We start from the raw sequence: 14825 nt of genomic DNA on the forward strand, positions 1-14825 counted from the left end.
AATTGTGTTTTCGGTAACCGACAGCTGATTAAACTGGCAAGCAAATGGCATTGATTGCATATTGCTTGTGTTGGTCAAGATGAAAATGTTTGAAATGTTTTTGTGGTGTTTGTCACTAATGTGGCTGTATTTGTGTTGTTGACTGACTGGATATTTATGTGACTAATGATCTTCATTATCTGGTTGGCGGAACATTTTTATCAGAAAGTTTTTGTACAAGATGCTTTCTGGCACTATGATTCGTTAGCCATTTGTCTCCCAGAAGTCTTACAGCTTCATTATTGAGGTAAGTTTTTGTTGGCATTTAAACCGTTTTGTTTACAAACAATGCGGAGGGATATCTAGGTTGCGTGTGATTAGTCTAGCCAATAGAAATGTCTGATAGGTTATCTTACACATGTGTAAGATAAAAATATTTGTAATGGGTATATTACACAGAAAACAAGGGTAAGCATGTGATAAAAATGTATTGTGTTGTATGTGGAGTTTTATGTTACTGTTTCATTTTTTCTGGTTTGTCATTGTTTGTTTTGTTTTTAGCGTTTACCCTGTGTCATTAAACGGGGTTTATGTTTAAACTTTCGACTACTCTGCTTGTTTCTGTAGTTGTTCATATAAATATTGATCGCAAAAATGAATTTGTGGTAAATAGAACAGTTTCAATAGACGATTTTACGTGCAAAACTAACATTTGTCGTAACTGAATAGCATCAATGTATTTACATTCAGAAAAGTTCCCCCCGCAAATTTCTTTTGGTATACTCCACATTCCAAATAACAATCAGAATGTTGAGATTGCTTGAATTCAAGTATGCATATTAACATTTCTTTAATCCTCCGTAAACGTCGAAAATTAGAGCTGCTATGATTCTTTATTTATGTCAGAAATTAAGTCTTCTTATATGTTAAAAACATATATCATTATTTTGTTTTTCTAAATATAATATTAAAATGTTCTTGACGATGTAGTCATATATCTATGACTATAAATACCTATATGTATATATAGCAACTCAAAACAATAGTATTGTTTTCACAAATATCAAATATTAAAATTTCATTTGTTTGACAAAAAGAAAAACTCGAACGCTAAACAATCACAAACATGTTTTGTTTTTAGAGCGCTACGATGTTTTAAGCAATGCTCGTTGAACGTCAATCGGTGTGGAGTAAAAATAACCTAAACAGTAAAGTGTTCATGTACATTTAGTTCGAGAGCTCCTGTGGGGATATTGCAAGTTAAATGTAATGGACCCTACATTATTTAAATTGTTTGGTTTTAGAGTACGCGGACAATGGAAGCGGATAACCGACCGCGTTCCAAGGTGGTGCCGGCCTAAATGGTAGGTTCTATTCCAACGAATTTCTGCTTACAATTCAGAATCAATGTTGGTGTATTTGATCCTGAATATTTTCATTTTCCATTTTGTTAATTTGGAATGCAGTTTAATTCTATTTGTACGGGAACATGTGTTCATTTAAAAGTGCGAGTATAAAGCCACGTACCTGGCAGGATGCTAGCCTGAGAACACATGAAATAGTTCACATAGTTTCCACAGCCTACGCCCAGGGCGAATACTGCAATTAAACCTATCCAAGCTCGTGCCACCATGGTTATTTACTCATTGAAGTGATATATCAATGTAAACTGCTCAACGGAACACATATATCCTGTCTTTGTTATGATCAGGGTCGATCACCTGCTTAACCACTTTAAGTTAAACTCAATATATACAACCTGCGACTTAAGTAGATTGTTAGATGCTTATTTCATATCTAAATTATGCAAAGAGAATAAACTCCAGCGAAAGGTTAATATTATTATGTCTATTTGTAGTATTTATCAATTTTCGAATAGTAATTTGAAGACTTATAGGAACACAATTTCAATATAGTTAATTCATTTCAAACATCCCAAATTCTAAACCCAACATTGTTCTTCTTTTTTGCGACAATCAGGTTTACGACAGGGTTTAGTTGATGGGATGATAAAAACCTCACAGAGGTATTTAAAAATAGAAATACTTCGCACGAAAATGAATTAACATGAATATCGCAAAACATATACATAAATAATTAAACAATTTACTGATATTTCGTATAATGTCAGTATGTTCTTAAAACTATAGCATGTTATGGTCAAAAATACACATAAACATCTTTACAAAGATTATTAATAATAAAAGTATAAGTGCTTTTAACATTAAAGTTTGTTTTCGATAAGGTCAATGAAAATAATGCATTTCATAAATTATTAAGTTTTAAAATTATATAAATAAAAAGATATTTACATTTAGACAGTGACTTAAATTTCGAAATTACTAAAGGTGCTTTATGAATACTGGTCCAAAAGGGGAGGAAAATAGTCAAACAAGAGTAGACTGGATTTAAGGAGAGGAAATTAGTCAAACAAGAGTAGACTGGATTTAAGGAAGGAAATTAGTCAAACAAGAGTAGACTGGATTTAAGGGAAGGAAATTAGTCAAACAAGAGTAGACTGGATTTAAGGGAAGGAAATTAGTCAAACAAGAGTAGACTGGACTTAAGGGAAGGAAATTAGTCAAACAAGAGTAGACTGGATTTTTGGGAAGGAATTTAGTCAAACAAGAGTAGACTAGATTTTTGGGAAGGAAATTAGTCAAACAAGAGTAGACTGGATTTTTGGGAAGGAAATTAGACAAACAAAGGGAAAACTGGATTTTTGGGAAGGAATTTAGTCAAACAAGAGTAGACTGGATTTTTGGGAAGGAAATTAGTCAAACAAGAGTAGACTGGATTTTTGGGAAGGAAATTAGTCAAACAAGAGTAGACTGGATTTAAGGGAAGGAAATTAGTCAAACAAGAGTAGACTGGATTTAAGGGAAGGAAATTAGTCAAACAAGAGTAGACTGGATTTAAGGGAAGGAAATTAGTCAAACAAGAGTAGACTGGACTTAAGGGAAGGAAATTAGTCAAACAAGAGTAGACTGGATTTAAGGGAAGGAAATTAGTCAAACAAGAGTAGACTAGATTTTTGGGAAGGAAATTATTCAAACAAGAGTAGACTGGACTTAAGGGAAGGAAATTAGTCAAACAAGAGTAGACTAGATTTTTGGGAAGGAAATTAGTCAAACAAGAGTAGACTAAATTTTTATGGAAGGAAATTAGACAAACAAAGGGAAAACTGGATTTTTGGGAAGGAATTTAGTACAAGAGTAGACTGGATTTTTGGGAAGGAAATTAGTCAAACAAGAGTAGACTGGATTTTTGGGAAGGAAATTAGTCAAACAAGAGTAGACTGGATTTAAGGGAAGGAAATTAGTCAAACAAGAGTAGACTGGATTTAAGGGAAGGAAATTAGTCAAACAAGAGTAGACTGGATTTAAGGGAAGGAAATTAGTCAAACAAGAGTAGACTGGATTTTTGGTAATATATAATTTATAAATGAACATTATGCAAAATTAAAGTTAATAGCAAATAAGCCTTACACCAAGGAAATAATATATATAACTAATTTTATACATTGTATGGCTCCACCGCAACACCAACAACAAACACAAAGGAATGCACACGACATGATAATGATTTTTGAATGAACGCAACTCTAGGATAACTTTTAAAGCTGCAATCTCACATTCAAATTAAATAACATTCAAATTAAATGAAAGAAGTATTTTTTTTCTTGAATTTATTAAAATAAGATCATTATTTATTATTGATGAAAATAACTAATGACAATGGTAAAATATGTTCGAATGGACGACGTGAAATGTCGAGACACGCTATTAAAGTACATCCAATGTACTTACATACTAAATGTCTAAGACACATACGTACACTCGGTATTCTGACAAAAGAAGTTCCTCAAACATGCTGGCTAGTGTTCATTTAAGGGTTTATTCGTATATTTCGAGGGTTCATCTAGTATGAACGCTTAGCCGCGATTTTGCAAATCTATGAAGCAAACAGAAAATATTCAAAATCACGGCCGAGCGTTTATACTGTATGAACGATTGAGATATAAGAATCGATCCTTATATTTACATTAACCCCTTTGCATTACTTTATTTTCTGTGTTATTAATGATTTTGGTTGCAATTATGTTCGCATTTAACAAGAACATTATCGAGGTTTTTATTTTATTTGTATATTACATATACATGCCCAAGGTCTTTCTCCGCCTACTGAGGTCACGTCTATAATTTACAGTGTGTGTATATCACGTGATAAATTACGTCATATATGCTACGTCGGAAGGCAACATTTTGCTTAAAATGAAAGCTTAAATCAAAGATCACTTTTCTTTTACAACACCATTTTAAATGAAACAAAGGGCAGTCTATGCCGCTTAAAGAGCCCCGCCTTCGTTTTATTGCCGGAATTTGATAAGGTGATTAGTTTCATCAAACACTTCTGTACCGGACCGCACTATGATGTGATGATCGTTGGGGCCAGCGAGTAGAACCAATGACAATACCATCAGTAAACAACAAAGAACAAAGTCAACTGCCCAATGGTCTGTCGATTTATTTGTGTGGTAAATACTGAAAATACAAAAAATGATATCTACTAAAAAACACATTCTCAACAATATTTCTGGCTTTTACACATATTGAATTAAAATAGTTTTACATAAAAAACCAAAAAATCCAAAATACAAGAAAGGACCAAAAATTAAAGGCCTACGGACGAAATTGACCAAGGTACGAACATGTTTAAGTACGAATTAACACAAAAATTAAAATAACAAAATATGGGCTAGAAGAGCCTTTGCTTTCAAAATAAAGTGGCCAAACTATCAAAGAACATGAATAATTATTATATACTGCAAAAACTTACACCATGCATCCCATGGAGCCGAATATAAAGGAACGAAAGATTTATCATTCAGCCACCATTTACAGTACGTCAGCAATGAAAAAGCGGGAGACAGAGCAGCGGAAAGTTAAACAATTACCCAAAAGTTTGAGCGCAAAGATCAATGAAAATACTATCAAGAGTTACCTCCCACTAGCGGACACAACACTCCCCACCTGATATCGAAGATATCACTTAAGCAACTAACAATAATTTTCCTCAAAAATGTACCATAAAGTTAACCTGGACTTGAAAAAACAGAAAACCAAAAAATAAAAATACAATCTTTATATAACAACTAGTCTTTACAAGGAGGTGGTCTTCAAAATTAGTAGAAGTAAAGTTACACTATACTTGCTTGTATAGATACAAAACAATTTTCAACAAAAATAACAATTGAACAACATGTGCATGTAACTATAAGACATGTAAGGTATTAACTGTTCAATATACATACAATCATGAAGTTTATTGATTTATCTTGCACTGAATATTTGCGCAAAACTGTTCTTTTACTGTTCAAGTATACCAATTCACTGATTCAGTCTGTTCACAAAATTCACTTCACAACAATAGTTACAAATTTAATGCCTAACCAGAAGTACTGTATTAACTATAGGCCTAACATAAAATGTTTGTTTCCCATCCTTCACAACACAAATCTCCACTTTACGTATCTTTCCATCACTACTAGGAAATAGTCTACTGATCCGACCTAATGGCCAATAGTTTCTAGCAACTTCATAGTCCTTAAGCAGAACTATATCATTAACCTTTAAAGGTGTACAATCAGACTGCCACTTAGTTCTAGTCTGCAGTGACTGAAGGAATTCTTTCCTCCAGTGTAACCAAAACTGATTCGCAAGAAACTGTACACGTTTCCACTGGTCTTTATACAAAGATTTTAGATTCATGTCATCAACAGGTTGTTGATCTGTATCTATTTTCATGGTCAATAGGGCTGATGGAGAAAGGATTTGCGGACAGTCAGGGTCAGAGGACACTGGAACAATAGGGCGCGCATTAACAATTGCACTAACTTCCGCCATAAGGGTAACAAGAACATCATGGGTAAGATTGTGGGTGTTTGAGAGCATTGACTCCAATATCCGTCTAGAAACCCCAATCATACGCTCCCATACCCCTCCCATATGTGAACTGCAAGGAGCGTTAAAGATCCAAAGGCTGCCCGACTTAGACAGGAAGTCCTTAACCTGGCCGTTCTCTACATTAATTGTATGTACCCCAATATGATCGGTAGCTCCAACAAAATTTGAACCCCTGTCAGACCGAAAAATCTTGACCTTTCCGCGAATCGCAATGAAACGACGGAGTGCATTTACAAATGCAGAAGAAGACATTTCATCTACTACCTCAATATGTACAGCGCGTATAGACAGACACGTGAAAAGCACTGCCCAACGTTTTGATGTGGCCTGTGAACTACGTGTTCTACGAGAAACAACCTGCCAAGGGCCAAAGACGTCAACCCCTACATTAGAAAAAGCGGAGCTCGGCTCTGTTCTCTCTGCTGGCAAATCTGACATTTTTTGGGTTTCAAACCTACCCCTGAGTTTCTTGCATGTCACACAGTTAAAAATGAGTGAAGAGATAGCCCGTTTACCACCTATAATCCAATAACCGGCCTGTCTAACTGCACCCTCAGTAAGCAAACGTCCTTGGTGATGTACCGACTCATGAAAATGCCTAATGACCAATTTTGTAACATGACCAGTAGCAGACAAAATAACGGGATGTTTTTCTGCTAAGGGTAAACTACTCTGACGTAGACGACCACCTACCCGGAGTAACCCCATATCGTCAAGAAACGGATCCAACTGTAGCAACTTACTGTTAGCACTAATTGAGCTTTCTGACCTCAAGCAATCTATTTCTGACTTGAAACTTACAAGCTGTACTTCTCTAAGTATAACTATGGTAGCTCTAGAATTGCTCTCTAAAGAACGAATGCCTGAACAACTATGCCAACCTCTACACTGAACAAGTTTTTTAAACGACAACACAATGTGTACAAGAAAACCTATCGCCAACACTAACTTGGTCCATGAAGAAAAATTCTCAAATCTACATGCCCCTAAACAACTTTCTTCCATAACTTTGGTTGTCATGGCAACTATACTAGTACCTCTAACTTCAGAGTCTGACTGGGGGTTGACAAGTGGATAAAACTCTGGAAAAAGTTTGCCTTGTACATTTAGAAATTTTGGACCTAAAAGCCAAATGCTATCATTAAGCTGAGCAGGACTTGCACCACGACTTCCAATGTCTGCTGGGTTTTTGTCCGAAGGAATGTAATTCCACTGTTGAGGGGAGCTAACCTGTCGAATCTTCTGAACTCTATTGCTAACGTAAGTATAAAATCTACGAGATTGATTGTTAACGTACCCCAACACAACTTTGCTATCGGTGTAAAACCGTACTTTATCAAACTTAACCCCTAGGTTTTCTGTAACTAACATACAAATCTCTGTCGCTAAGACAGCAGCACAGAGCTCTAAGCGAGGAATTGTGTGACTCTTTGAGGGCGCTACTTTAGCTTTTCCAAGAACAAAACTTGACATTTTAGAATGGTCGTCAATAGAACCAACGACATACGCTACTGCAGAAATTGCTTTTTCTGAAGCGTCTGAGAATATTTGCAACTCAAGTTCTCGCATATCAGACAAAGACATTGTGAAAAGTGACCTAGGTACTCTAACACACTCCAGATCATTCATACTGTTGAGCCAACGATACCATTTGGTTTCAACTTCAGGGGTTAATGGTTCATCCCAACCTACATCACTGGATACTACGTCCCTCAGTATCAATCTACCTTCTAGAATAAAAGGAGCCAAGAAACCAATAGGGTCAAAAATGCTATTAATAGTTGACAAAATACCCCTTTTTGACAACGGTTTATCTTGTACCTGACTTGGGAATAAAAAGCAATCATGGTTCAAATCCCATACTAACCCTAAACTGCGCTGAGTAGGGAGACTATCTAGGTCAAAATCAACCTGGTTCAAATCCGAAGCCAAGTCCTCCTTTGAGAAGTTTTTCATGACGTCAGGTGCATTAGACGCAATCTTATGAAGACGAATGCCAGATTTAGCTAAGCTTGACTGAGTGCGTTGAAGCAAATCAGTTGCCTCTGAGACAGTACTACATGACCTCAACCCATCATCTACATAGAAATCTCTCTCTACAAACTGAACTACATCGCTATCAGATTTCTCTACGGCCTTTCTTAACCCATAGGTAGCTATAGCCGGGGACGGACTGTTGCCGAATACATGCTTTCTCATACGATACTCTATAAGAGGCTTTGAAGTGTCATTATCCTCATGCCAAAAGAATCTCAAGTAATTTCTATCATTCTCATGAACACCGAAACAGTAAAACATTTGTTCTACGTCTACCGAGACTGCAACTAACTCACATCTAAATCTAAGGAGAACACCGAGAAGACTATTGGTCAAATCAGGGCCTTGCAGTAGTACTGAATTCAATGAAACCCCCTCATATTGTACTGCCGAGTCAAAGACCACCCTTATCTTATCAGGCTTTTTCGGGTGATAGACCCCGAAGATGGGTAAATACCAGCATTCTGTAGCATTGTCTAACTCAGGTGCTTTTTCAGCATGACCATTAGCAAGCAAATTGCCCATGAAATCAACGAAATGTTGTCTTTTAAGGGGGTGTTTACTCAAGTTAGTCTGAAGACTTTTAACCCTAAGAAGAGCTTGGGATCTGTTGTTAGGGAGTCTAGGCCTAGGTGTTTTGAAGGGAAGGGGGGCTGACCACCTATCATTTGAATCAAGGACAAACTCTTTGTCCATAATGGACAGGAAATTACGGTCATCTACTGACATAGACGCTTTGTCATCATGACGGACATCAAGAGCGAACACAAAATCGTAATCATATGCTGGCACGTGATTACGATCAACATTCAATGTACATGGTCTAAACAGAGTATATCTACCATTGTCTATTACATACGTGGAGCTGCACTCAGACACAAACTCATCCTTAGATTCGGACACATGTATTTTGCTATTACATGGCGGAAGAAGCGAGGCTCGCCCGTCACCCACAACATATGTTTTCTTAACATTGACATCTGGGACTATGTGAGCATTTCCTAAGCAGACTTCGCCTATTACAACCCAACCAAGGGGCAGACGCTGTGCAAAAGGGGAGCCTTTCGGTCCTAAGCGTTGATCTAAGACGTGATGCATGTCTGTGATGTCTCGGCCAAGCAATAACAGCATGTTTGCATTGCTATCTATTTCTGGGATTAAATGAGCTATATCTGACAAATGTGGGTGATTGGCTGCCACACTCGGGATAGGAATTTCATTCCTATTACTAGGTATGTCCTGACATTCTATAACAGTGGGAAGATCAAACTGTACACTTCTGTCAATAGATTCAACAACCAAATTGTCTAATTCTCGACCAGATTTGACAGAAATACCATTACATGAAGACATTGTATATTCAACAGATTTTCCAGTTATATTAAGTAACTGAAACAATTCTGGTTTTGCTAGACACCTATTACTTTGCTCATCAACAGTAGCATAACATTGAACATAATTATCTGGATTATCTTTAGTGTAAACATGTACAAGCATTATCTTAGCACAAGATTTTCCAACAATATCATCACCACAAATTTCAGTACATTTACTAGCAACTTTCTGCTTTTGATCTGTGGATTGTCTGTCATTTCTCCCGGCAGATGAATACTGTCTCTCCCCACCATGCTGCTTCTGTGAATCTTTACAATTACGGGCCTGATGATCTCCAGAATAACACTGATAACACAATTTATTTTCAAACAGAAACTTTTGCTTTTCTTCTTCAGACATACACTTGAATTTTTTGCAATCTGCAAGAGAATGCGGAGCACCATTATGCATTAAACACTTATCACGCGACACACTAGATTCACTATCATCCTGAATTCCTGTTTTAGCGGCTGCTACGCGACCATTGGTTGTTGCTCTCTGATACAGGATATCACGAGTCCTATGTTGACTTGGTTCCTTCGTCTTCTGGGTTTCGTAGATGAAACTCGGGTCATTGTATATAACACTGAACTTTTTCACAAAGCTCACGAAAAAGTGAAATGGCGGGAATGGTACAGAATGGTTTTCTTTATATGTTGATGCGTGAGTGATCCATTTTTGCTGTAAGCTGTGAGGAAGTTTGTTCACCACAGGGTTGACTCCAATTGAAGAATCAAAGTAAGACAGGGTCTTGTCGTACTTTGGGTTTGACATAAGTCCTTCGATCTCTTGTAAGAGGTCTGATTAGTCATACAACTTGGCTCTTTCTTTATTTGTTAAACTTGGAAAAGAGTGCAGTCTATTTGTCAGGGAATTAAGCAAACTTTCAGGAGCTCCGAATCTTTCGTCTAATCGTAGCCAGATTTGACTTAATGCCTCATCTGAATCGTGCAGGTACGCTGTTCTAAGGCTTATTGCATGTTTCTTGGAAACAGAACCTAAGTATTTTATTAACAAATCAACCTCCTCCCTGCTATTAACAGCCATCTCATTGCTGACTGACTGAAAACTTGCTTTCCAGGCTTGGTAGTTCTCACAGGAGTCGTTGAAAGTGGTCAACCTCGACAAGATCAGATCCTTCCTTAAGAGAAACTGTGCTGTGGCGTTAGATTCAGTGTTCGGTGTTTCTTTCTTGGACGTATGGAGAATGTTATCACCCATTTGACTGTTGAGATAGTTACGAACTTTAGAAGTAGGATCTTCTTCATTGATTTGAAAATCCGTAACTGAACCCTGCTGAGAACCAAACATCAGATTGGTTAGTTCACTTGCCTCTGTGGCGAGTGCCGCTGCTTCTCGTTTCAGTTTTAAAAGTTCCAAATCGGCATCAATGTTTGCTTGTTTTTTCTTTAATTCTATCTCTTTTTCAGCAAATTCAACATGCACCTTAGCTGCCTTTGCTTGGGCAGTTTTCTGAGCCACTAAACTATGAGTTGAAGAATCACTGGGACACTGTGACATAGTGTCAATCTTTTCTGATTTGATTTTCTTTATTGTTCCCAAATACTCATGGACCCTCTGTTCGACATCAACAAATGAATTGTCCAATCTTGTAATTTCTCTTTCACTCTCTTCTATCTTCATTCCTTCTAAATATTTCATGTAGACGGCGTATGCAGTTTGTACACCTTGATGTAACCCTTTACATTGTTCTTTACACTTATTTAGTACAGAAATTGTACTGTTAATGGACAGGCCACTATTTCCTGAGATATATTCTTCTAAAGCTCTTACAGATCTGTTATATTTGCCAAACAGTTCTTTACTACGTTGTTCATACAATTCCATGGCTTTAGGTGTTTGTCTTCTGACACTTCTTGTTTCCATGCGGGAATAATATTTCCATATAAACGTGATGATACACAGTTACTTGTGATGATACACAGTTACTTGTGATGATACAGAGTTACTTGTGATGATACACAGTTACTAGTGTGATGATACACAGCTACTCGGCTTGCATGTAACCTGAGCATGGTTATTTACTGTACCGGACCGCACTATGATGTGATGATCGTTGGGGCCAGCGAGTAGAACCAATGACAATACCATCAGTAAACAACAAAGAACAAAGTCAACTGCCCAATGGTCTGTCGATTTATTTGTGTGGTAAATACTGAAAATACAAAAAATGATATCTACTAAAAAACACATTCTCAACAATATTTCTGGCTTTTACACATATTGAATTAAAATAGTTTTACATAAAAAACCAAAAAATCCAAAATACAAGAAAGGACCAAAAATTAAAGGCCTACGGACGAAATTGACCAAGGTACGAACATGTTTAAGTACGAATTAACACAAAAATTAAAATAACAAAATATGGGCTAGAAGAGCCTTTGCTTTCAAAATAAAGTGGCCAAACTATCAAAGAACATGAATAATTATTATATACTGCAAAAACTTACACCATGCATCCCATGGAGCCGAATATAAAGGAACGAAAGATTTATCATTCAGCCACCATTTACAGTACGTCAGCAATGAAAAAGCGGGAGACAGAGCAGCGGAAAGTTAAACAATTACCCAAAAGTTTGAGCGCAAAGATCAATGAAAATACTATCAAGAATTACCTCCCACTAGCGGACACAACAACTTCGACAACCCTGTTTCAAAAATCATGTTTAGACAGTGCTCCGTCAGACGGCCGTATTGTGAAAAGGTTTGTCGAAGTGTTTAAAGAAACTAAACTCTCAATCAAACTCTGGTATAAGACCGAATGTAGGGCTCTGTAAGCGGCGTAGACTGCGCTATGTTTCATTTGAAATGGTGAAGAAATAGTGAAGTATCTTTGTTAAAAGTATTTTTTCAAATCAAAATATTGCCTTCCGACGTAGCATTTATGACGCAATTTATCACGTGGTATACACACACTGATTTAGTGCAGTAACTAATATGAAAAAGCAAAAATAGTCAGGTATTACACGCTGTGAGAATGAATTTAAAGTGGAATATGTACAAAGTATGTTAATATGAACGAAATAGGACATAGTAAAGCCTTATAAAAGGTAATTTACAACATAAATCTACGTTATCTAATAGTCCTCGTGAGTGTCCATGTCAACAGTTATAATAACGACATTCATGTTGCGCATGGCCACACGACGGCACTATGTCGGTACCTGTCAATACATGTTATACACTAGTCACTTATACACAAATACATTCCAAATGAACACATCCCGTATTTTCCGTGTTCACTTTACAGCAAAGGGTTTATGTTTTTTGTTCACCTTGTTTTATCAGTCATGTTACTAACTGTTCACATGCCGTTATATGCACGACGCAAGTCTATCACACACATAGGTTTTCGGAAGGTTCAAATGTAAAAATGTCCCTGCAGACTTTTTGCCGTGTGTTTGTAATGCGTGATGGCTTTTATAGCGTCCATTTGCACACGCACGCGAGAACTGTCACCATAGTGAGAAGTATATGTGCAGAGATGGATGATGCGGATGATAAAAAGAGAATCTCGGACGTGGTAGGGTCGAAATTGGCACGGTTTAGGTTGATCCCTCCACCTGCAAATGATTACCACGATTAAACAATGATATTAACTGTAATTAAAATCGAAAAACAAGTTGTTCAGCTGTTTTCTTTGAAATACAGTTGGACTTGTAAAGCTAAAGTTCGTCTAGTATCTTTCAAATCAAAACATGGAGTCTTCCATCATCTGCTTTTTATATTGTTATGTCATGTTTAAAAATGATGTCACTTTTGAATTGAATCAAATTGAATTGAAATTTAGCAAGGTCTATTCCAATTATCCTAACCATATGAAGATCAAATTTAGCCTAAGATAATTAATATCCCATCTTCCCTTAGTCAGCTAAATATTTATTTTACCTTTTTGCAGTCTACGCTTAGTCAACCAAAGATCCCATTTATCCTAAAACAGTCCAAGATCTCATATACCCTTCGACAGAATATGATACCATTTACCCATAAACAGTCAAAGATCCAATTTAACCTTTGAAAGTCAAAGATACCAGTTATCCAAAGACAGTCAAAAATCCCATTTATCCAAGACAGTCAAAGATCCCAATTATCCTAAGACAGTAAAAGATCCCAGTTAACCTAAGACAGTAAAAGATCCCAGTTATTATAAGACTGTCAAAGATCCCAGTTAACTTAAGACAATCAAAGATCCCAGTTATTCCAAGAATGTCAAATATCCCATTGACCCATTGACAGTTAAAGATCCCATTTACCCATTGACAGTTAAAGATCCCATTTACCCATTGACAGTTAAAGATCCCATTTACCCATTGACAGTTAAAGATCCCATTTACCCATTGACAGTTAAAGATCCCATTTACCCATTGACAGTTAAAGATCCCTTTTACCCATTGACAGTTAAAGATCCCATTTACCCATTGACAGTCAAAGATCCCATTTACCCATTGACAGTCAAAGATCCCATTTACCCATTGACAGTTAAAGATCCCTTTTACCCATTGACAGTTAAAGATCCCATTTACCCATTGACAGTTAAAGATCCCATTTACCCATTGACATTCAAAGATCCCATTTACCCATTGACAGTCAAAGATCCCATTTACCCATTGACAGTTAAAGATCCCATTTACCCATTGACAGTTAAAGATCCCATTTACCCATTGACAGTTAAAGATCCCATTTACCCATTGACAGTTAAAGATCCCATTTACCCATTTACAGTTAAAGATCCCTTTTACCCATTGACAGTCAAAGATCCCATTTACCCATTGACATTCAAAGATCCCATTTACCCATTGACAGTCAAAGATCCCATTTACCCATTGACAGTCAAAGATCCCATTTACCCATTGACATTCAAAGATCCCATTTACCCATTGACAGTCAAAGATCCCATTTACCCATTGACAGTTAAAGATCCCATTTACCCATTGACAGTTAAAGATCCCATTTACCCATTGACAGTTAAAGATCCCTTTTACCCATTGACAGTTAAAGATCCCATTTACCCATTGACAGTTAAAGATCCCATTTACCCATTGACATTCAAAGATCCCATTTACCCATTGCCAGTCAAAGATCCCATTTACCCATTGACAGTTAAAGATCCCATTTACCCATTGACATTCAAAGATCCCATTTACCCATTGACAGTCAAAGATCCCATTTACCCATTGACAGTCAAAGATCCAATTTACCCATTGACAGTCAAAGATCCCATTTACCCATTGACAGTCAAAGATCCCATTTACCCATTGACAGTTAAAGATCCCATTTACCCATTGACATTCAAAGATCCCATTTACCCATTGACAGTCAAAGATCCCATTTACCCATTGACAGTCAAAGATCCCATTTACCCATTGACAGTCAAAGATCCCATTTACCCATTGACAGTCAAAGATCCCATTTACCCATTGACAGTTAAAGATCCCATTTACCCATTGA

At 36.8% G+C, this 14825-nt stretch overlaps 3 protein-coding genes across 4 annotated transcripts in view; all 3 read right to left on the reverse strand.

Moving 5' to 3' along the window:
• Positions 1–7668: 7668 nt before the first annotated feature.
• On the reverse strand, positions 7669–10130 carry LOC128242936 (uncharacterized). Its single transcript, XM_052960387.1, has 2 exons — positions 7813–10130; positions 7669–7675 (listed from the first exon to the last, which is right to left on the reverse strand). Exons 1-2 carry the CDS (start codon positions 10128–10130, stop codon positions 7669–7671), a joined length of 2325 nt encoding a protein of 774 aa, XP_052816347.1.
• On the reverse strand, positions 10116–11434 carry LOC128243157 (uncharacterized). Its single transcript, XM_052960732.1, has one exon. It carries the CDS (start codon positions 11241–11243, stop codon positions 10161–10163), a length of 1083 nt encoding a protein of 360 aa, XP_052816692.1. The 5' UTR covers positions 11244–11434; the 3' UTR covers positions 10116–10160.
• A 61-nt stretch (positions 11435–11495) lies between these two features.
• The window catches only part of LOC128243156 (contactin-like), a 30244-nt gene continuing 26914 nt past the window's right edge, over positions 11496–14825 (reverse strand). The window contains exons 29-30 of one of the 2 annotated variants that reach the window (XR_008262779.1): positions 11828–12940; positions 11496–11532 (exon numbers count right to left, since the gene is read on the reverse strand). Coding sequence is in view for 1 of the 2 variants with exons in the window: in XM_052960731.1 (XP_052816691.1) it covers positions 12798–12940 (143 nt within the window). In the remaining variant the exon portion in view is untranslated. Of the gene's footprint in view, positions 11533–11662; positions 12941–14825 lie in introns of those variants that run through there. The other variant, XM_052960731.1, reaches the window with a different exon arrangement.

Source organism: Mya arenaria, chromosome 8 (genome assembly GCF_026914265.1).
Source record: "Mya arenaria isolate MELC-2E11 chromosome 8, ASM2691426v1".
Classification (NCBI taxonomy): domain Eukaryota; kingdom Metazoa; phylum Mollusca; class Bivalvia; order Myida; family Myidae; genus Mya; species Mya arenaria.